At 39.4% G+C, this 23,752-nt stretch overlaps 1 protein-coding gene across 5 annotated transcripts in view; it reads left to right on the plus strand.

Moving 5' to 3' along the window:
• The window catches only part of NFIA (nuclear factor I A), a 389,302-nt gene that overhangs the window by 243,171 nt on the left and 122,379 nt on the right, over positions 1–23,752 (plus strand). For all 5 annotated transcript variants that reach the window (XM_012442494.2, XM_012442496.3, XM_012442491.3 and 2 more), the window contains exon 4: positions 11,990–12,064. In XM_012442494.2, coding sequence (XP_012297917.1) covers positions 11,990–12,064 — 75 coding nt within the window. The remainder of the gene's footprint in view (positions 1–11,989; positions 12,065–23,752) is intronic.

Consider the following 23,752-nt stretch of genomic DNA (forward strand, 5'->3'; position numbering starts at 1 on the left):
AAATCCAGAAGATTTGAAAGGCTGAAGGGGTAGAATGAATGAATATGGAAGAAATCCACCAATGATTTCTTGCTGGAAGAATTAAAACACACACACACACACACACACACACACACACACACACTTTCACGATCACACTCTATTAAGCCAGGACCAGGAAACAATTTCTAATCAGCACTCTGATCTGGGCAGAGATTGTGCAGTCTTTTGTACCAGGCCTTAGATCTGTGTTCGCTATTCACACATGCTCACTTCCAGCTGTTGTCATTGAAATCCCACATAATCTTCCAAGGTCAAAGGGCAGTCACCCATGGCTGCTGCAGTTAAAAGGTTATGCTGATTTCTGTTGTCAAATATTGGCCCTTTTCTCTTCCAATCACTCCCATTCTACTTTTTTTCCTCTAAACAAGAAAAATCCAGCCTAGAATTGCATTACATGACTTTAAAGTCTTAAAAGTGTTCCTCCATTGTGCTAACACGACATGGACTGAACAGTCTAATTCATTCTGTTACATTTCACAAAGAATTTTCTGGTACTTCTAAAATACTTTGTGCTAGGCCAGCAAACTTCAAAGTATTGTGACCCACATGATTGTGGAATGCCATCGTATCTGCAGAAGTGAATACTGTAGGTTCTAGAATTTAATAAACATGGTGAATGTTGGCATTGATAATTAATTGCTGGGTAAATGAGCAAGAATTATGCAAAAAATGACTTTTAAAAAGATGAAAGCTCTTTGAATTTTGTGGTTCTAAACATTAGCTAGTTTTATATTTGGAAAATTGTATATAATAGTACATTTACTATTTGTAGTCTTGGAAAAGTCATTGAAAGGATTTTTTAAAAATATTATTGTGTCAGTCCATCCGTGATTTTCTTTCCATGCTTGGTGAACCAAAATCAGTGTTGAGTATCTTAAAATTAGCACATGGCCCCTGGTCATCTACTTTCGTTATCATTGCATGTGTCCTCAGGTAGCAGGGTTCTCTGTAAGTGGTCTGTCTCACAGCCATGTATATAAAACCTAAAAAGGAAGAAAAGGGAGTTGGGCCATTATGGTTTTTTGCTGTTTAACATCCATGAACCAGGGTAGCCCTCAGGTGATCCAGTTTCAGGTCTGTTTCACTTAAGATAATCAGTATCTGATGTATTCAGGGAATACATTTCCCTGTTTTTTCACTGGAAATGTAAAAGTTCATAAGCAGAAACTAAAGCTACTACAAATAGTTTGATCCATTTGCAAATTACCGTTGTTACTGTCCAAGTTTAGAGGAAATTTTGATTCAGAACATAAAAACAATAAATTTGCTTTGTAAAAAATCTCTTTAATTCAAAACCAGGTTAATATAAAAAATGTTACAATACAATAAAACTGTAGAATTAATTTTAAAATATTAAGCTTATAGAATACTGATACTATGCTAATTACAGTAAACCTTAGCTTTTCTAGCATGATGCAAAATTGTCTTTCTTTTTTTAAATGGTGCTAAAGTAACTGTCTAAAATTTTACAATAATCCCTAAAGATTGTTTTTAAGAGTTTTTCTGTTCTTGCACAAGTCTAATTTTCAGTTGGGTCCACTTGCAAAACACCTGTTTCAGCTTTTAAGGCTAATAAATGCATAATTCTAAATGTATAGGAGAATTGGGGAAATTAATTTGTTGACATGACCAAAAAAAAAAAAAAGAAAGAAAGAAAGAAAGGATATTTATTCTGGAGGAGAGAAAATTAGGTTTTCTAATATGTGAGGGGATGTCTTCACATATTTGAAAGGTAGCAGAATTAAAGAGAGCCAACATTTGTTCTGCCTATACCAGAAGATAAAATCTAGGTAAATTACAGGTTATAGGAAGGTAGACATATTCAGGGAAATGTAATTTTTTAACTCCTCATCTTTTATTGGCCACAATTTTTTGTTGCAACATGATGATGATTACTTCACTACTAGATGACCTTTAAGGCCCCTTCCATATCCAGTTAATTCCGTGATGCCATGGATCTGATATTTGCAAAGATACAAATAGGTAAAAATCTTTTTTCACTTTTATTTTTAGATATTTTGCATCTAATAGACATAGTCCTTTAATTAATTGCTCAATCGCTTGGAACTTAAAACTGATAAACTTTCTATGAAGTCATTGGGCAATCACATTTAATTTAATTAAATGCTACCCTTTGTTTATTAGCTGCAGGAATTGGTGAAAAGATGTGACAAGGCCTTTGGATTAGACTGGGTAATCAAGTCTCTGATGTTAAAAATCACGTATTAAAATGGGATAAAATTTATTGTATAAAGAGTGGCAAATATACCTGTGTTCTAATCCTAATTCTGCCACTATCTGTGTTACATTAAGCAAGTCACTTAACTTTTCATGTCCAGTTTAAAAGCATTCCCATGCAGAATAATAATGCATACTGTATTAGCAAAACATGTTTGTATACTGGAATTGGCCTGAGGGCTGCTAAGTTGTGACACTTTAGATTCAAAAGGGAAAAGTTAGTAGTTATGTCAGTTAGGGTAAGTGCTAAGCTACTATAACAAAGAAACCAATGAAACACAAAAACATATAGTAGTTAATATATATTGAAATCTAGTTTTCTTTCTGGTAATATTCCCAGATGAGCAGCCTAAGTTGGCAGGGTGGTTCTACTCCACAGTGTCATTCAGGAACCCAGGTTCCTTTTGTCTTACTGCTCTGCTATTCCATGGGTATGTGTTTCCGTGGTAGAAAGTGTTCGTACTTATAAAAAAGGGGTAGAGACAGTGTTCTGGGCAAGAGTTTCCTTTCAGGCGTTTAGGGTAGAAGTTGATTGTATCACTTGCATTCAATTTGTGGTTGTGGCCACTCCTAACCTTAAGGCAGTCTGGAAAGTGTGCTTTCTGGCTGTTAACCACGGATATGTGCGACAAACAGCAGACTCATCACAGGAAGATACTGCAGTAGTCTTTGCTAGTTTCTAATGTTCTCCTAGAGAGGTATTATAAAAATACCCAATTTTTTTTTTTTTGAGATGGAGTCTCAGCTGTTACTCGGGCTGGAGTGCAACGGTGCGATCTCAGCTCACTGCAACCTCGGCCTCCCGGGTTCATGCAATTCTCCTGCCTCAGCCTCCTGAGTAGCTGAGATTATAGGCACACACCACCACACTCGGCTAATTTTTTGTATTTTTAGTAGAGACAGAGGTTTCCCTGTGTAGGCCAGGCTGGTCTCGAACTCCTGACCTCGTGATCTCCCCGCCTCAGTGGATCCCAAAGTTCTGGGATTACAGGTGTGAGCCAACACGCTCACCCAAAAATGCCCAATTTTATATAAATACATTACTGGAAATCTTGGTATAAATCTCTTCCTTGACTGAGGATGTAAGCCTCCAAGAGTAAGGACCTCGTATTACTACCTGTTACATTCCTAGGTCCTCGAACTGTGGTTGCCATGAATAGACATTAAATAAACATTTACTGAATGGAAGCAGTAAACTAAATATTGACTCTGTATGGCAATGGCAGAAATCATTGAGTGAGCAAAGATGGCAAAAACAAACAAAAACACACATTAGGTGTCTGTACTGAGTAACAGTGAATGGTGGCACAGGGAAATTTGGAGCCACAAAAGAAGGCCAACAGTGTGTAAGTCCCATGACACATTCTTCTCAAACCTCTTTTTGCCTCATCCTTCTTTTGGTCTAAGAGTACATTATTTCCATAATGGTGATAATTTCTTAATGTGTCATGATAAACCAAAATGATAATCGTAACCATGCTACAAATGCATTTAAAACCATCCATATATCCATCTGAGAATCTTAAAACACTTCATCCGTGTTATTAGCTGACAAACATTTCTGCATTTTGCAAATTCTCAGGCATAACTTTCTAGATATAGAAGTTTTTCAGGCTTACTGTCAGTCTAACACCATATGTCAACCTTTTAGTGTTTACCATAAGCACACTACCCAGTGAATTTTTCTCCACTATCATAAAGGTTAATCCCACAAACAGAATAGATATGTACTTTTATTGCTTCTGTGTTCTTTTTTAAATATCTGAATCTTTGCATTTTTTTAAATATAAGCAATTATTCTAAAAATAAGCAGTATCTCAAATGTCACCAGTGAATGACAGAACAACTTAAATAGTCACTATATAGTCAGAAATCAGACCAGAAATTTAGAATTTGGCCTTGATGGATCAGCAGAAACATACCTGCACCTGACTCCTAAAAAGGAAAAAGTGTTTTCCAAGATATTGTAAATTAAAAGTACAGAAGTAATATCACTGTAGATGAGCTAACAAGAATTTATATCATGCGTTAGAGGACTACCAAATAAGGGTATCAGAAGTCACTCATCTGAATCGCTAAATAAATCTTGATTACACACCTAGAATAAAGGCTTGCGCTGGGTCCTGTGGACAATGTGAGATCATGAGACCCAACCCTTGCCTCCCCTGGTTTGTTGTAGGAGTGCAGAGATAAGACATATAAATGAATAACTGTCCAATCAGGTAGAAAGAGGCAATTGCTGTAAGAGAAGCAGAGCAGAAGTTCCCCTTAATTGAACAGTGTCTTCTGAGCACTCCTAAAATGTTCTGTGCTGGGGTGAAAGGGAAGGTGAACAAGCCACATTTCCACAGGTGGCTCATAAGCCAGGGCGGAATTCACAGAAGGAGAAATTAAAATTCCAAGGAGGGAGTATGGTTGATGAGGTAAACTTTTCTTTAGAAGCATGAGAATGTGGCTTCCCTGAGAGCAGTGTCCCCAGGGACTAGCACAGACCTGCACAGCACAGGCAGTCCAAAATCCTTCTGGAATATAAACAGCATGAGAAGGAGGGAGCTTTTCCCTTCGAGTGGCCATGGCACACCAGCATGGAGAAGCCTGCTAATCATTGGCCTGTATTAGGAATGGAGACCTATTTGCCAAGGGAAGACTAGAATAGACATGAGTTCTTTTTGATGAAATGGCCTGGGTATTGCAGTTTGCCTACATCCCTTAACCAGACGAGATTTGATAATTTAGGGCTGAGAGCTTCTTGATATCCCCGCAGAAAAAAACAAAAATACCACCTTGGGTATAAACTTTCCTCCTGAGATGCAAAATTAACTCTGTTTCTCAGACGTGAAAACTTTCTTTAGTGGTCAGCCTCCTGGATGGTTTACTCCCAGGTGTCTCTTGCCTTGACCTCTGAACAGCTCTTCAAGGTTACCTGTCTCTCTGCAAATCTAACTTTTTCCCTCTCCTGCCTGCTAAAAGGTAGATAGATGTTCAGTTCCTCCATGAAATGAGATTTGGTTCCCATGTAATGGCATTTTCCATAATAACTGCTGATACCATCGAGGTAAAGAGAGCTGCTTCTCCTAACTACCTATGAAAGAATTTAGCTTTTATATTTCTACCTCTCCCATGTAGTTTAATCTCTCCCCACCGTGAGTATGACTGACTTCAGGGTATTGAAGTCTGTGCTCTAATTGGGAATTCAATGAAAAAGACTTCAGTGAATGAACTTTTTTAGCCATATTATATAAAATGAAAAAGGATCCGCTCCTCATTTCAATCTCCTATACAATTGCTCCTGAACAGTAGTTCAGAATTGTAGAGATAGCACGTTTTGCAATCTGCCTTTTCATCTAAGACATACTTAACGAAAGTACATGTTTTGCACTTTTTTTCTGAGAGGCTCTATTCAAAATGTAAATCTTGGGACCTTTTGGGAATGTTTAATCTGCTTTCCAACGGAGGATCTTTCAGTGCTAATAATATCTGAATTTGGAATTGCTTAAACTCACCTTTTTATTTATTTTCTTTTCCACTTTTTTTCTTACTTTGCAGTAAAGTAGAACGGTCAGATTCGTGTAATTTCCCTGAAAGTCATTTTTAAGATTTGGTTTGTGTTCATGAGAATGAAATATTAATTCACTCAGGTTTGCTTAGTAATAGTGTTAGCAGTATCACTTTTTCCATGATTTCTTTGGTTTCATTTCTCATTGCTGTCTTCTTACAGAGTTCATCAGTGGGTTTCCAAGTAATTGGTAAAGGAACAAGAGCAGTTTCATAGCCATTTAAAGTTACATGGCGTGTTGACACAGACCTTTCCTTGGGGACATATTATAAACATAACCTATCCAAGGCTGTCTGATAATACTGTGTGAAGAGATATTTACATCAAAACCTGCAGAAGAATTATACTCTTTATTTTTCTGATTATAGTGCATTCACATATATTTTACCTTCTAAATTGCACACATTCCACTAAGGTAAGCCTTGGGAGGCAAGTTGCTGATAGGGGAAGGAGGATGAAATTGTTATTTTTGCAGTGACTTTCTCAGGATCACACGAGATCGTCATTTAAGCTTGGGACTAGATCCTTTTTGGATGAAGGGAACTTTATGACCATGATGGATAATAGTGCTGCCCTTTTACTTGAAATTTAAAAATATGAACCATAAAGGGAACAATAGTACAATTCCAGGCATTTCTCATCAGAAATGCTTGAATCAGTCTGACCAGAAGCTTTCACTGCCTGTCCTGTCCTGGTCCTGTTTAGTTTGGAGGGAGTATGTGGATAGTTCACTTTCATGGTTTCCCAGTGCAGACTGGCTCAGTTTTAGTTTAAATTATATTGCTGGAAATGAGAGAAAGAGACAGAAATAAGAAGTACTGCCAAAGATTTTATCAAGAGGAAAAATGACATAGGTTGAGTTTCGTTCATTCCGACGCATCTCAGGAACACTGAACCCCTGCCAGGCAGTGTGGCAGGAGCTAGAGGGCCAGAGGCACAGCAGATACTTCCCCCTCCTCAGAGGGCTTACAGTCTAATGTGGGGAAAAAGACAAAGTTACAATCGAGTATGGCAGGTCCCAGGTGAGAGTTACGTAGAGTATAACTGGTCAGTATTGAGAAGGGAGGAAAAAGTCTTCCCCAGTGGAGAGGGCAGCCAGGGAAGACTTTTGTGAGAGGTGACAACAAAGTTGAGTTCTAAAGGACACTTAGGAGGTGGCCACGCCAGGAGTAGGAAAAACAGATGTTCAGGAAGAAGGAGCTGTATCAGGGGCTGGCAGTGAAGCAGTGCAGGGAGAAGCATGTAATTCCCTAAGGCCAAGGGTAGGGCCAGAAGTGATAGAGAATAAACAGAGGCTATATCTAGGTCCCATGCCATGGGAAGGAGTTTGTACTGTACTCTGAACATTCTGTGGGGCTCTTGCAAGCTTTCTTTCTCTTTAAAAGAATATATATATATACACACACACACAAACATGTATGAATATATCTACATATATATAATATATATATTTTTTTATTTTCATAGTTGCCCAATGCAGATCGGCTCAGTTTTAGTTTCAGCTATATTGCTGAAAATGAGAGAAAGAGACAGAAATAAGTTCTGTCAAAGATTCACAGTGTATATCAAAATATACATTTATACGTATTATATATAGTTTTTCATTTCAGAGGCTTTTGGGGGAAAAGTGGTTTTTTGGTACATGGATGAATTGTACAGTGGGGAAGTCTGAGATTTTAGTGCGTCCCTCACCCAAGCAGTGTACATTGTACCCAGTATGTAGGCTTTTTTAAGCTCCCCCTCTCTACCCAGCCAACCCCCTCTTCTGTCTCCAAAGTCCATTATATCACTCTGTATGCCTTTGCGCACCCATAGCTTAACTTCCACTTATAAGTGAGAACGTGATGGTATTTGGTTTTCCATTCCCAAGTTACTTCACTTAGAATAATGGCCTCTGGCTCCATCCAAGTTGCTGCAAAATATATTATTTTGTTCTTTTTTATGGCTGAGCAGTATTCCGTGGTGTATATAGACCATATTTTCTTTATCCACTCCTGGGCATTTAGGTTGGTTCTGCATCTTTGCAAATGTGACATGTGCTGCAATAAACATACACATGCAGTTGTCTTTTTGATATATTGAATTCTTTTCCATGGAGTAGACACCGAGTAGTGGGATTGCTGGATCAAATGGTAGATTTACTTTGAGTTCTTTAAGAAATCCCCATACTGTTTCACGTAGAGATTGTACGTATTCTTATCAGCAGTATATAAGCGTTCCCTTTTCACCACATCCATGCCAGTATTTTTTTTTTTTTTACAGGAGTAAGGTGGTATCTCGTAGTTCTGAGTTGCACTTCCCTGATGATGAGTGATGTTGGGCATTTTTTCATATGTGTTGGCCATTTGTATTCCTTTTGAAAAATGTCTGTTCATGTCATTTGCCTACTTTTTGATGGGATTATTTGGTTTGTTTCTTGCTGATTTATTTGAGTTCCTTGTAAATTCTGAATGCTTGTCCTTTGTTGGACGCATATTTTTTGCAAGCTTTCCGATAGGGCAGGGGACTCAGAACACATGGCTTTGTCTCAGTTTCTCCACCATCTTGCTCTTTCCTGCCTCAGGGCCATGCTCATGTTAATCCTCTGCCTGAAAAGCCCTTTCTCCTCTTCCTGGTTGGCTTATTTATATCTTTCAGATATTGGCTCTTAAACAAGACCTGCCCTGAACACCCTTTCTAAAGCGTTTGCTGTTTGTCTCCTTCATATCATTTATACCATTCATAATTTTTTGCTTTTTTTGAGATGGAGTCTCCCTCTGTCACCCAGGCTGGAGTGCAGTGGCACAATCTCGGCTCACTGCAACCTCTGCCCCCTGGGTTCAAGCGATTCTTCTGCCTCAGCCTCCCAAGTAGCTGGGATTACAGGCGCGCACCACTGCACCCGGCTACTTTTTGTATTTTTAGTAGAGGTGAGGTTTCACCATGTTGGCCAGGCTGCTATCGAACTCCTGACCTCAAGCGATCTGCCCGCCTCGACCTCCCAAAGTGCTAGGATTACAGGTGTAAGCCACCATGTCCGGCCTCCATTTATAATTTTTAAAGTAATTTTTTACATTTTTTTAGCTGTCTCTGTAAACTCCCTGAAGGTGGGGACTGTATCTTGAGCCCCTAGTATGATGTGTGGCACATAGTAGGTACTCAGTAAATATCAGTAAATATTTATTGAATAAATGAATAACTCATCAGATTTGCCTGCCAGTGAGACAGCCCTGGCCAAAGGGTAGAGAGGGGATTGGAGAGGAAGCCAACAGAGATGATAGAGAACACAGTTAGGAGGCCTCCCACCATGCTGGTGAAGTGGGAAGGCCCTGAGCCACAGTCGCGGGAGGGAATGGAGACATACATAGGGTCAGGAGTCACAGAAGCACTGGGGACTGGTTGGATGTGGGTGACTATCAGAGGTAGGAGTCAGAGATGATGCCAAAAAACTAGATGAATAGCAGATAGTTCATTGAAATACGGAATTCAAAAGAGTAAGAATGGGTCTTGGATGCAGTAGAAAATGGATTCAGCTTTGGGCATGTTGGGTCTAAGAATACCTGTGGGCTATCTGGGTAGAATGCCCAACAGATACTTAGATTTATGGGTTTGGAACCCAGGAGATTGATCTTAGTAAAAGATAAAGAGTTGAGAGTCGTTGGCCTGTAGATTCATTTATCTACTCATTCAACAAATATTCACTTACTAACCTGCTTTGTCTCAGGCATTAAATATAGAGTGGTAAACAAAAACATTTAGTTTTCACAAATATCACAGTCTAGACTGCTAGTTGATGACATCGAGGTAGATAAAATAACTTAGGAAGTAGATTCAGACACCTCCTCCACACGTACAGGGAGAGATGAGCACAGACCCTGGAGAACACCAACATTTAGGAGGTGGACACAAGAAAAGGGGCAACCAGGAGAGGGTGATAATTTGAATGAATGAATGCAAGGTTCTCCCCAATTCCCATGTCCTTTCACCAAACTCAACCTTAGCCTTTAAAATATATTGCTTGTTTTTTTGGTGGCAGGATTAAAGTGCATGTGTTTACACTCACCCTATACAGAAATTCATGTTAGTTCATCCTTAAAATAAGGAATTTCAAAGATTGGAACTGAAACAAGTATCAGCCTGCAAGTCAAGTAGCGAAGTTAGCAATGAGCAAGAGCTGGAGGCCAACCCAGATTTTCCTATTCATCTATGAACTTCCTTGTTATTGTTCTACGTGTTTTAAATCAACCTTAATGTACCTTGTGGTTGGATTTCCTTTGCTGTGATCTGTGGGATAAATGTAATGTTGATGGTCTCCCAATAAGAAAGAGATGTTGTGGTCTGTTTTGCCAAGATCTCATTAGAGAATTTTATTTATTTATTAATTTTTTAACCTCTCAATTCTTTTAATCTAAAAGACAGCGTCTTAGGTGCTTACCAAATAAAAACCAACTGAATACCTGGGTGTGGGTGGTTTTGAGAGGTGAAATTTCTTGAGCACTTTTAAGGCAAAATGTTGCCATTTATTTCAAAAAGCAGTTTACATTTATTGTATATCCTAAAACTTAGAACTGTTTTATCTCAAATACCATAGATTATGTGTTTGATATAAAAGTTAACTGAAATTTTTTAAAATCTCAGTAGAAATTTCTTATGCAAAAATCCAATGTAACCCAAAAAAGACAAGTTTTTTGCAGTCCATTTTCCTCCTTCAAAACATGCGACTTTTTCTGTGTGTTTATGTGTATGACATTTAGTAAATGTATTGGTGGATACAGGTAAACTTGCTTTCCCTTAGTAGTGTATGAAATCTAGCTTTTATCAATACATATATTTTGTTTAAGATTGTTATATATTCGGATTGGTTTCTTTTCTTTTATTGCATTTCTTCAAGGTATGTTTCTTATGTCAAAGAACAATTATTTCAAAAACCCCTTCAGCCAACAATTTCTTTGACCCAGATTTTAAAGCAGGGAAAGACTAAGCTGACCTTGGGCAGATCTCTCAACTAGAATCGACCTCTGTGAGATTCATAGAATCAGAAAATTTTAGAGTCAGAGAGGGAAACGACATATAGATTATGTGTTCCTTGTCATGTGTAAGTTTTATCTTTCTGAATACATCATAAAATTAAATGAGTAATTGGTGATCGCCATAATACCAGGTATCTTTTTTTTTTTTTTTTTTTTGAGACTGAGTCTCGCTCTGCCACTTAGGCTAGAGTGCAGTGGCACGATCTCGGCTCACTACAACCTCCGCCTCCTGGGTTCCAGCAACTCTCCTGCCTCAGCCTCCTGAGTAGCTGGGATTACAGGCACCCACCACTGCGCCTGGCTAATTTTTGTATTTTTAGTAGAGATGGGGTTTCACCACGTTGGCCAGGCTGATCTCGAACTCCTGACCTCGTGATCCACCCACCTCGGCCTCCCAAAGTGCTGGGATTATAGGCATAAGCCACCACACCCAGCTAATAACAGCTGTCTTAAATTAATTGCATCCAGCAAAAATGAAGCAGAAGCAGAGTTCAAAGATTAAACAATTTTTCAACCATTGATTTATGTTTTCTCAAAAAAAATCAACTGACACAAAAAATTTTTGTGTGTGTAAATAATCCAAATTTTTATTTGTGCTCAAAAGAATTTGTTTTCCTGTTTTGTGGGTTGAGGCTTGCTTTTTCTATTCTGACTTTTTAAAAATTCACCTTGTGGTGCCTCTAGAAAAGAGCATCTTTAAATCTTGTTTCAGTTAAATGAATAGATAACTAATCCCAATCAGATGTTTCTTTAGGGAATAATGTTTAAAAAACTAGTATGGAATGCAGCTCTCCTAGTGATTCTTAGATAGGCTGTTTTTATCCCAATTGTTAAGGTCTTAGAGGTCACCCAAGGTAACTATTTATTTTAAATTGTCTTTTGTTTCAGATTTCCTGTTGAATTTTTTTAACCATTTCAAAGATCAGCCAGTTGTTGTGTCACAGCTTTGCACAACCTTCAGATTCAAACCAAAAATATGTCTGCATAGCTGAATGACTGTGCCCTCCCACATAAACCCTAAGGAGAGCAGAAAACGAGATTAGACACCACATGTTTTAATCATAATGAAACTAGTATTTAAAGCTCTGTGGTCAGATGTCTTATATTTATGACACTTTGTTTTCTTTTGTTTTTGTTTCCTCAGGACATTTGGGCTTCCAGGACAGTTTTGTCACATCAGGTGTTTTTAGTGTGACTGAGCTAGTAAGAGTGTCACAGAGTAAGTATAATTTTGCTTTGATTTGGTACAGATTGCCTTGGTTTGTGCTTACTTTCTGCCTAAGACTCCGAGAGACCAAAAAAAAAAAAAAAAAAGCTTTCAGAATCTCCTTTTCATTCACCCATTGGAGGAATTTTGCCACACAGTTTGTTTGACAACCAAGAATTTAAATCAGGAAAAATTAAATATTACTTTGATGTGAGGCATAAGAGAAAGACCAAAATCCTGAGGGTCTCATATATTCTGAGGCTTCCCTGATTTCTGAGAAATTCTGCATTTTAAAAGAATTTGTTTTTGACCTTTAAAAAATGCTAATGCCATTAGTAAGAGTGACACAGGCTGGGATGATTACCAGCTTGTCAATAATCACTAACAGTGAATGAAGAGTACCTGTCACCATCTTGCTCCATTGATCAAAGGCCCAGTCAATTGATTGTAGTTTTTTTATGACATAATCTAGCATGCATGCGCGTGTGCACACACACACACACACACATACACACACAGAGTTGCCTTCCCTTAAGAATCTCTTTGTTCTTATTTAAAAGCATACCTGCAGTGATTATGATGTTCCAGGTCCCAGTAAGAAGAAGGAAAAATAAGTACCAAATATTAAAATGTTATTTTGTTTTACCACTCCACCGACTTCAAAATACCACTTGTAGGTAAAATTTACATTGTTAAAATTGGTTTTGAGCAGCATCAGCCCTTTGTGGAATGAGCTGGAGTAAAAATAAATATTTTCGTTTCAAGTTCATACCCCCCATTCACTGTGTTACAGGCTTGTAAGATTGACTGAATAAGCCAGCCCATCTCAGGACACGATGTCAGGTCACACAAGTCAAGCCGTCCTGGTCTCAAAAGCCTGGATTCTGTCTGTTCTTATTTCAGTCACTCATAGGCTAGGAGAGTCTTGAGAGCACAGAACGTGATATACAGTATGGGAACGGGGGGAATCTAATGACTATTGGTCATTTACTGTCTGCCAGGCACTGTCCTAGGCCTACAGAAATTAATCCTTACAATATGCTTTTCAGACCAGAAATTACCCCCATTTTTAAAGATGAGTTAAATTGAGGATCTATGTAAGTTATTTATCCAAAGTCAAATAGTGAGGCCAGGCATGGTGGCTCACGCGTGCAATCCCAGCACTTTGGGAGGCCGAGGCAGGTGAATCACTTGAGTTGAGGAGTTTGAGACCAGCCTGGCCAACATAGTGAAACCCCATCTCTACTAAAAATACAAAAAAAAAAATTAGCCAGGTATGGTGTTGCATGCCTGTAGTCCCAGCTACTCAGGAGGCTGAGGCAGGAGAATTTCTTGAACCCGAGAGGCAGAGGTTGCAGTAAGTCGAGATCACACCACTGCACTCCAACCTGGGCAAGAGGGCAAAACTCTGTCTCAAAAACAAACAAAAAATTTAAACAGTGGATAAATCTTTAAGCTAAGTCTCCATAAGGCCAGAATCCATACTCTTAGACTGGCCCAAAGGAACTTGAAGAGATCTATAGCATGAGACTAGACAGGGAAATGGTGGGAACGTAACTAGCGGTGTTAGCATCATAGGAGTCAGGGACTCCCGGGTTGATGCTGAGGCATTCCAGTGTGGAAGAGTTGGAGCTCTAAGGAGTCATGGCTTGGAATGGGGAGATTGCTGGCATGATACTGAAGTATACTTAAAGTGCCAACCAGTTCAGTAGAGACTTGTTAAGCTGGAGAGGATATGCTGCCCTAGTCATAGCTCAGCTGATTAGGCAGTTATTTGCCATAGACAAACAAGAGTGCATCTGTATATAGCTTTCTTTTTCACTTCTTGAGACTTTTGAACACAATAAATATCTCACATTTTTCTTGTAATTTTAATAATTACAGTAATATAGGGAGCATATATATCAGACTATAACTGTCATAGTAGCATTATAGGGAAATACATTCATTGAGCCCTTACTGAGATATAAAACATAGCCTTAAAGAGTGAAAAGAAAATCCTTTTAACCATAAGGTTGGAGCACTAGCCGTTTTATTCTGCCCTGGCTGCTGCAAATCTTACATTTAGTCTTCATTGCCATCAGTGTTTCCAGGCCTGGAGGTTGTATGAGAAAGGCCCACACAGCACAGGATCACCCCCAGCCTCTCCGCCTCCTTCCGCTCCCTGTCTTTCCTTTTAAGGTCTTATATCCCAAAGCTTATCAGTTCCAAGTTCGATTAAACCTCTGGTCAGTCTAAGATAGCTTGGCTGCCAAATGAATTCTAAACCCGCCTTCAAGACAGCCAGAGAGGATGGCTGGACAGGGATTGAGTTTGCAGAGGGACCTGGACTTGTTTCCTGTCCCTGCTTAGGGGGTTGCCTAGCCAGTGCCTGGCATCATGAACATCCTTTGGCTCTCAAATGCTTTTTGATTCTGCACACTGCTGTGTAATCGCTCTGGGACTCACTCACACATGGCCTCGTGCTGACGGAAACTGTTTGGCAAGAGCGGGTCTGGGCTGTGTCAGCTCAATCATGGCTTCAGGCCAAACTAGTCGACTGTAGTCGGGAGACCCCTTTTTCTTAGACATAATGTAGGTTTGTCAGGGTATATTTCACAAGATTGCCTTGGCTGCTGGGGTAAGGATCCCCAGCTCAGGTTTCCTCACCCACACACCCTCCTGAAAGGCTTAACACTCAAGCCGCATGCTGGAGCTAAAATCCCTCACCATTGCCTTGCCAGGCTGCCCCCCTTCTTGTTCCCCCATGTGGGAAGAGAGAGGCATCCATTTCAGAACTGCAGTGGATGCTTTTTGCAGATGAGTGGGCCTGGGGTGCATTCTGTATCCTTGAACAGAAATAAGCTAACTGGCGCATAAGGTGATTCAACACATGATGTTAGCCCCGTTAGGAGTGTGATGTCATAGAATAGAAAAAATTAGAGTAGCTAGCATTTATCAAGCACATACTATGTACCAGGCATTGTGCTGGGTACTTTGTAAACATTATTTCATTCAATCCTCCCATGGTCGGTGTTAGCGTCCCTTTTTATAGATGAAGGAGTCTATGATGCTCCGAGAGGTTAAACAACTCTTTTCCCTTTGTTGTACTTAGCTAGCTGACTGCAGACCTTTTCATGAAGGCCTCTCCTATAATTGCGTTATAGAACTAAATAGAATCCAAGGATTCTGTGCTTTTATTGAATAATCAGTTCTTGTTGAGTTGATTCACTTTTAACTTATTAATTTGTGCATTAAAAAAAGGTTAAAGCTATTTTCTTGTAAACCAAAGCGAGTAAGATATTTAATTGAATTTTTTTTTTCTGGATTTGTTTTCAGGTGTGAGTTTGTTTTTAATTAACAGACTTGATTCTGTTTTAGGGCTTTTTTTTAGGTTTACAGTTTTAGGTTAACAGAAAGTGCAGAAGTCCCATATACCCCTGCTCCCAAACAGTTTCCCCTCCTGTTAACATCGTGCGTGTGTGTGGTATATTTGTTACAATTCATGAGCCAATATTGATGCATAATTATGCATTGAAGTCCACAGTTTACATCAGGGTTCACTCTTGTACATTCTATAGGTTTTGAGAAAGGCAAAGTGACAGGTATCTACATTACGGTACCATACAGAATAGTTTTACTGCCCTAAATATCCCCCATTCTGCATCTGTTCACCTGCTGCCACTCCCCACCACTGATGTTTTTACTCTCTCCATAGTTATGCCTTTCACTTAAATGTTTTTAATCGTGTCAATATCCTAGAATCTCTGACTGTTTTGCAGATTTCTTCTTAACTTCCTCTTATTTATCCCAACCCCACCCAGACCCCCCGAAATCATACCTAATTATGATGATTTATATGGGCTGGAAATTTCACAGTCATCATTAATGATTGCTTAGCTTGAGATTTTTCTCCCTTTCTGGATCTTTAGTATTTGATTTTTAAATTTGCTAATAGAAATGCTTACTTTCCCTAGGTTTCCAGTTTTTATTTTTTCATTTTCTCCCTTTTAAATGTAAGAGAGGAGGGAGGTGCTATTTCAGTATTTCCTCATGAGGATTCACTGAAATAACTATGTGCAGTGTGTTGTTTTTAATAGTGTTACTACCGAGGTGGCAATGGCAGAGAAACTCAAGAGAAAGCTGCTGGCTCAGCCTCACAAATTCAGAGGTGAGGGATTAGGCAACAAGGTTGCTTGCCATTGAATGATACTGATCAGATATATGAAGCTGTTGGGATCAGGGACTCCTGCTGGCCGACTGAAGCTGCAGTCTTCCGTGAACTCCCCTTCTCCTCCTTGCCTCCTGCCCACCACCTTTTATTTTATTTATTTATTTTGCATTATTATCTAAAGTCCATGAAAGGCAGAATGGAAAGTTCTGTTTCCGTGGCAGTGAAAGTACTATAGCATAAAAATCTGTATTTGTTTTCTTGCTCCTTTTCCCCCCATGTGGTAGGACCCTCTGAAAGTAGCTCAATTATTTATTGCCTTGTTCCAAGGGAGAGGGGAAATACAGACCACTAGACGCTGTGCCAGAGAAAGAGAGAAAAGTATTCTCTGCTTTGGGGAAGGGGGTTTTACAAGCGTTAACAATGTGGTTCAGAATCACTAAACTTGTTTTAGCATAATACTATGAGGAAAGAGACAAGAACCATCTGTTGAAATGGCTCTTACATGATGCTGCATTTTCAAACAAAGCCTTCTTGAGGCATTTTTAGATTGGTCTCTTTCCCTTGAAGTTGCTACCAAGAGAGCCCACTCTACTAGCTGCTAAATGATGCTGCTTAGATAGCTGTCTCTGTCAGCACCCACTCTTTTGTTTATTTTGCACCAGTGTTTTCCTCAAAGTATGAGCTCTAAGGCTGTCAAATCTCACTCCTGGTATGAACCCAGAAAGTTCTCCTGAAAAATCCACTACTTCTGCCCATTTCCTTCCAAATTGCTGACTCTATTTTAGTTGAAGTTGGTGGAGTGACTCCGAAACCTTAACTACTTCACTGGGAAAGAGGAAAACCGCAAATACACACAGGCCATTGTGACTCTGGCCTGGTGGGCTCTAATTTTCTAGTGGCGGTTTGTACACCCAAGCTGGCTGCAAGGGTTAAGTAAACTTCGTGGCTAAGGATGACTTCATGGCCCTGGAATTTTGAAAAGCCAGGATTCTCAGTACACTGTGGCCAGCCTTAGAGTCTTTGGGTGTGAAAACCACTCTCAGTTACCCAGACTGATTTTTGGTTCCTGTTGCACTGCTGCAGAATCTATTAAAATCCAGCAGCTGAATTGTCCTGGCTCTGCCACAAAGCTCAGCTGCTGGGTCGGCTACAGGATTCCCGAGTTGTTTGTCAATGGAGAGTGGGAGTGAATGGAACCAGGCATATGCCTCAGCCTGGCATGAGGTGGCACCCTAGTGGCTGTTTTCTGCCTTAGACATGTGCACTCTTTCTATATTTTCACACAGGAATTGTCATTAACATCCAAATTGCAGTTTGTTTCTAAAGTTCTTTTTGAAGTCTCTAGGTCGTTGTTGCGCCTTGAAGTACCCATATTCAGACACTTAGATTTTCAGGCCAGCAATATAGTAAGAACTATTGGCAGTATTCTAACCTGACATGGTAGAACTTCTAAGACAGAATGAAAACCTCGGCTACAAGGCACAATAAGAAAATGAAACTCTTTGGTATGAACAAGCCCAAACTTGAAAAGACAAAATGTCCTCGCACAGAAGGACTAATGAGGAAATGGGTGTAGGATGAGAAATTCCAGACAGCCAGTCCTTTGGGGTGCCATTGAAACATTTGCAGTACTTTAGATCTTTATTAAAGTGGGATAGATTTAAAACTTTCTTTCGAAACGAGTGGCCTGTTGGTTTTCCTGTGTTAAGTAACACGATAGCTGTGATCATTGCATGGAAATTAATTTTAAAAATAGCTTATATTCTTAAGCAAGATCTTCTTTCAAGAGAAACCATTTGGGCTTGAGCATTAAACGAAGAAACAAAAAGATATAATAAAAAATAGATGCAGCTCTAGCATGAACAGTCGCTGTGACCTTGCCTTTTGTTTGCCATTACACAATTCAATGGCAGTCTACTCAAACTATGCGCTCGATCAATATCCTATTAAAGCAGCACAAAAAGTCTCCATAAACTTAGTGGTTAGCTATGTTTATAAATGGAACTCGGCATAATTAGATGGTCAATAGCAGGCTCTACTAGTAATTTTAAAATGAACATCACACATTTTATATCTGTAGAAGTCAATGGCACCTCTTCTAGAGTGAGGGTAGAGTGTGGAGCAGACAAAAGAGCGTGTGGCCCTTTAAAAAAAATCATGTCTATCTCCAAATGCAGTTTTTAAAGAAAATCTAAGATATGGAAGAGAAAATTCTGATTAGCCCCTATATATTTTTGTTTTACCTATCTGAACCACCTTGCTCTGAATATATTATGACATTGCAAATGTTACATTTTCTAGTTTTAATCAACCCCTCTTAGAGAGGTAAAATAATAAATACTGCCATACTCTTAGGAAGAAAAATAACAGTCTGGCTGGCTTAATTTAGCCGGCTTCCTCTACTATAATTCAAGAAATTTTCAAAATAAATATTGAAATTGAATTAGTTCAGGAGGATGTTTTGTTGCATGATTTTTTCTTTTAATTTTCCTGACATATTGGGGGTGAATGTTTGGGTAGCAAAGCTGGCAACACGTGCAATGGACTGGCAGTAATAGACATTTTCATCAAACTACCCTTTCTTCTGAATCCTAGCTCACAGTATGGGTGGCCAAGCTTGATTTTTTCTATCCTACCCTCCTCACCTAGTGAAGAATGAGCCATGTGAGGTGAGAGTGTCCCCATCCTTAGGCCGACTCTGTCCTCAGCTGACTCAGCCCTACAAATTAAAAGGGGCACATACCTTATGTTTGATGTGTGCGCTGGCAGTTGTGTCATGGACCACTGAGCTGTTGAAGTTAGAACTATAGCAGGAATAAGCTGAGGATATCAGTGTATCCTTCAGTCAATGCTCTGCATGAAGGTCTAGTCCTTTCCCTTACACTCATACTCTTAACAATCTTTCTGGTTAGAGCTGGCAGTGAAAGTTCTCATGGCAGAATTTGGGGGCCTTTCAATCTCTGTTCTCAGCTGAAGCTTCGGCTAAATTTACCAGGCTATGAATACTATCATTAATAAGATTTAAACTGGGGAGAAGCACAACATATACCTTGATGTCCATACTAAAGTGTTGTCATGGTCTCTGTTCGTATGTTCATTTATTTCTAGGTCATTCATTAGTTATGCTTCCTGTGTATCAAATATAAAACCTATATTCAAGTTGGCAGCATGGTACTATAAAACAGTACAGGATATAGAGTTGGGGATCAGGCTTTGCCACTTATCAACTCTACAGCTTTGGGCAATACTTAATCCCTCTTGGCTGTGTTTTCCTCCTAGGTTACAAACATTTGTTCATTCAGCAAATGTTTATTAAGTCCAAACTGTGTGCTGAGCCTAAGTCCAGGTACTGGCAATAGGAATACCTCTCAAGAGTGTAATGAGGATTAAATCACAGAGAGTCTAGTGCCTGCCACATAAGTAGATGCTCAACAATGATAAATACCACGATTATTGAACAGAGCCTCAGCCCCTGATCTTTCTTCACTGTGTGCTCAGAGCCAATCTTGGAGCTGACCACTATCAGTAAATTTATTGAAAATGCATGTGTGTGTGCATGTGTGTGTATGTAAATAAATTAAGAAGGGCCAATTATAGAGTTCATGTTCTAACAACGAGTTTATTAGAAGAACCATTCTAGTGACCCTTCCAGAGTTAGTAATTCCAATAGAGTAAGAGCATGCCAACATTAGACCTCATTCATCTGTTTTAAGAAACCAGAAAATTCTTATTCCTCACATTTTTAGCCAGAGGCTGTGTTTCTGCATTGTTCTAGAAATTGTTCTCCTAGAATATCTCATGGATAACAGAATGTTTTCAAATTCTCAATCTAACACTGACACATTAACAACTTTTTAAGTGGCAAACCACACCTGGGTTAACTGTACCAGCTTTCTTAAAAGTAGTACTTAGTTTTACAGTATTTTAAAATTTTACTTTCACTCATATTATGAGCAAAATTCCCTGTGAATGGCAGAAGCATGCTATAGGTCATTACTGACAGTGTGGTTTGTTAGGGTTTTCTGAGACAGTCTCACTCTGTTGTCCATGCTGGAGTACAGCAATGCGATCATGGCTCACTGCAGTCTCCACCTCCTGGACTCCAGGGATCCTCCCACCTCAGCCTTCATGCACTGCCACACCCAACTAATTTTTGTATTTTTTTTCAGAAACAGGGTTTTGCCATGTTGCCCAGGCTCATCTCGAACTCCTGGGCTCAAGAGATCTGCCTGCCTTGGCCTCCCAAAGTGGTTGGATTACAGACATGAGCCAGAGTGCCCAGCTAATGTGCTTTTTAATAAACCTTTATTTATGCAATCATAAGCCTCAATTTTTAAGGATGGCTATTCATACCCAGTAGTAACACTGAAAAACTAAAAGAGATTTTTGTGACTTCCAAAAAGTTGGCAGAAATCCTGTATTACCCTGCAGTAGGGCCACAAATATGATTGAGATTTGGCTGGAGTGCATTATCAAAGCTAACTCTTGCCTATTAGAAGGGCTGTTGGTAGAGACCCTCTTAACATGTCTAGAATGAGGCTGGTAGAGTCCACATTCAGCAAAACCACACATTAGGTCAAATACTGGAACTGAACTAATCCAGTATGTGGTTAATATGAGTACATGTTAACACCCAGGATTTTTCACTAGAGGAGAAAAACAGTGACAGTTATTGGTGAAAATACTGAAAACTATTGTTTTTGTAGACAGCGGGATTAGTCAGTTGTTGGGATGGGACTCTGTTGATGTAGTATGGTTTCCTAACAGCTAATGGTCAAGTAGTCCCAGTGCACTCTCGGTTGTGGGGCTTATGTTTAGCTTAGCCCTTCCTTGGTTTATAGATCACTGGCAAAAAGACCTCTTAGGCCATCAAATCCCACCCGTCAGAGAAAAGTTAATCCCATGGCTGAGGCTATATCAGATAGTAAACTGGTACCACATTTGACCTCAACCAAAAGCCAAGACGTGATGATGGTCTAAAATGCAGAAAATCAATTTCCGTCCCAAAGGCAGAAGCCACTAATGCAGATCAGTCAGCCTTGCTAAGCCCTCTGTGAACTGCTCTGTTAGACCAAGTGGCAGGGCCCTTCATCCAATGGAACTCTCGCTGATGCTTGTAAGGGTTAAGACCTGCAAAAGCAAAGAGGCGAGAAGGAGAAGGAGGAGATAGAAGTTTTGCCACATAAGTGTACACAATAATTATTTTTCTATTTAAACTTGTTGAATTTATCTCCCTCATAACTGAGGATAAAGGAAAGACAGCGGGACTAGAAATGTGGATTTTACTCCTGTTTCTTTGAACAGTTATCTAGGAAATGTCTACGTTCAAATCCTTCCTCTGTCACTTATTTAGTTGCATGATCTTGACCATGTTACTTAACTCACAGCATAGTTTCTCATTTTTAATGAGAATAATGTAACTACATATTCCATAGGGATAATGCAAGGATTAAATGAGATAGTTCAGGTAAAATACCTAGCACATTGTCTGGCATGTAATAAATGCTCAATAAATATTAGCTCTTGGCCAGATGCAGTGGCTCACACCTTTAATTCCAGCACTTTGGAAGGCTGAGGCGGGCGGATTCCCTGAGGTCAGGAGTTCGAGACCAATCTGGCCAACATGGTGAAACCCCGTCTCTACTAATACAAAAAATTAGCTGGGCATGGTGGCGCGTGCCTGTAATCCCAGCTACTCAGGAGGCTGAGGCAGGAGAATTGCCTGAACCCAGGAGGCGGAGGTTGCGGTGAGCCGAGATTGCGCCATTGCACTCCAGCCTGGGTAACGAGAGCGACACTCCGTCTCAAAAAAAAAAAAAAAAAGACAGGTGTGGTGGAGGTTGCCATGAGCCAAGATCGTGCCACTGACCTCCAGCCTGGATGACAGGGTGAGACTTCATCTCAAAAAATAAATAAATTAATTAATTAATTAAAAAATTAGCTCTTGGCTATTTTTCATTAACAAGCTCATGTAATTTTAATTCAACTCAGTAAACATTTGGTGCATAAGTAATATATGACGCACCCTGCACTGCGTACTGAGGAGAATACAAAAATAAGTCGGAGACAGTCCTTTCCTCTATAGAGTATGTATCTAAGTTTCTTGAAATCTAAGACTGAGCTCATTTTATGGCAATAAAGTGCCTGAATACACTTAATTTACAAATTAAACTCACAGTATCTGTCAAAGATAAACTATCTTCGTGATTCAGAGTGGGGCGGGAGAATGTATCGGTGAAATGTTCCTGTTTTAATAAAATGGAAACATTTTTTCAAAAATAAACATTCCTCAATTCACCTCCCTTTTCTCTTTCTGCCACCAAATATATATTCCTTAACGTGTGTCCACAAGACAAGGATGTGTGAAAATAGGGCTCTGTCTGTGTTAGCGGATGTCTTTCATGGGGTTAAAAATACTCTACTGGCTTTTGGCACCTAATGCTACATTTCATAAAAAGCATTGCTTACATCTTTTAATAGCAGGCAAGTTCATTTTCACACAGAGGGAAATCCTTGTTTTAGTTCAATGCCTTTTTTTCTTATGTTCCTGTTTGGAAAACCATACTCTTAGCCTGCATTTGGTCAGACCTTAGAAAGGAAAAGTTGAAAACAGGAGCTCAGCACAGGGTTTACAGACCAGAAATCTGCTTGGCAAAGGAGTTGCTGAAGACTGTGGCGTAGAAGCTGCAGAGAAAGTACCTTTATGATTGATTTCCATTCAAGTCAGACTGACTGCAGTGTGGTCATTTTTCTAACCCATAACTGCTCACACTGCAGCAGTCTGCTATCTGCAGGGTGTCTGAATTATAGCAGTCTATGTTCGTGTTACCTCTTACACAAATTACTTACACTGGTTTCTTTTTCCATGCAAATTCATCAGTTTTACAGCCCCTCGTAGCCACAGTCAGGAAACTCTGGCAGAGAGCACAAATTGATAAAATGAGTTAATTTTACTATACTTATTTTTTTTTCTAAAAGCCCTTTCTCATAGGCAGCGTTCAGGAAGCATATTACGGTAAAAGGAAGATAACAAAGGAGTTGAATTTTCTTGCCATAAATTACTTTCCAAGTTAATTCCCTTTAACGATGATTCCAGATTTGCTTGAGTTTTCATAGCATTGTGCGTTTTACAACTGTGCCTTTGATAGAAAGAAGAACAAGTATTTTCCCATGTTCAGTCCCTTTGTGCCAGTGACATGAACTTTCTTACAAGATCTTTGCCACTAGAATGCAAAACAACACTAAATTGTGCTGGGTCCATAGAACTGTGTGCTGCTATTGGACTCCCCACCCCCGCCCCATGTCTTAAAGTACAAGTCCCCAAAGTCTTACTGAATGTTTTAGATCCTATAATCAGAAGAAAAATGTATCTCTTTTTTCACAGTTATTTTCTAAGTTGGAAATAGAGTTGGGTTACTTATTGCCATTCTGTCATATTCTTCAGTGGCCATGCAGATTTGAAGAAGGGACAATAATAATGGTTAATCTCTGAAATGTAAGCCCCACAAGGGCAGGCTTTTTATTTTTATTTTTTCCTTTTTCGAGGC

The sequence above is a fragment of the Aotus nancymaae genome, unplaced genomic scaffold (assembly GCF_030222135.1).
Source record: "Aotus nancymaae isolate 86718 unplaced genomic scaffold, 86718_ANA_hifiasm-v0.15.2.pri h1tg000007l, whole genome shotgun sequence".
NCBI classification, from domain to species: domain Eukaryota; kingdom Metazoa; phylum Chordata; class Mammalia; order Primates; family Aotidae; genus Aotus; species Aotus nancymaae.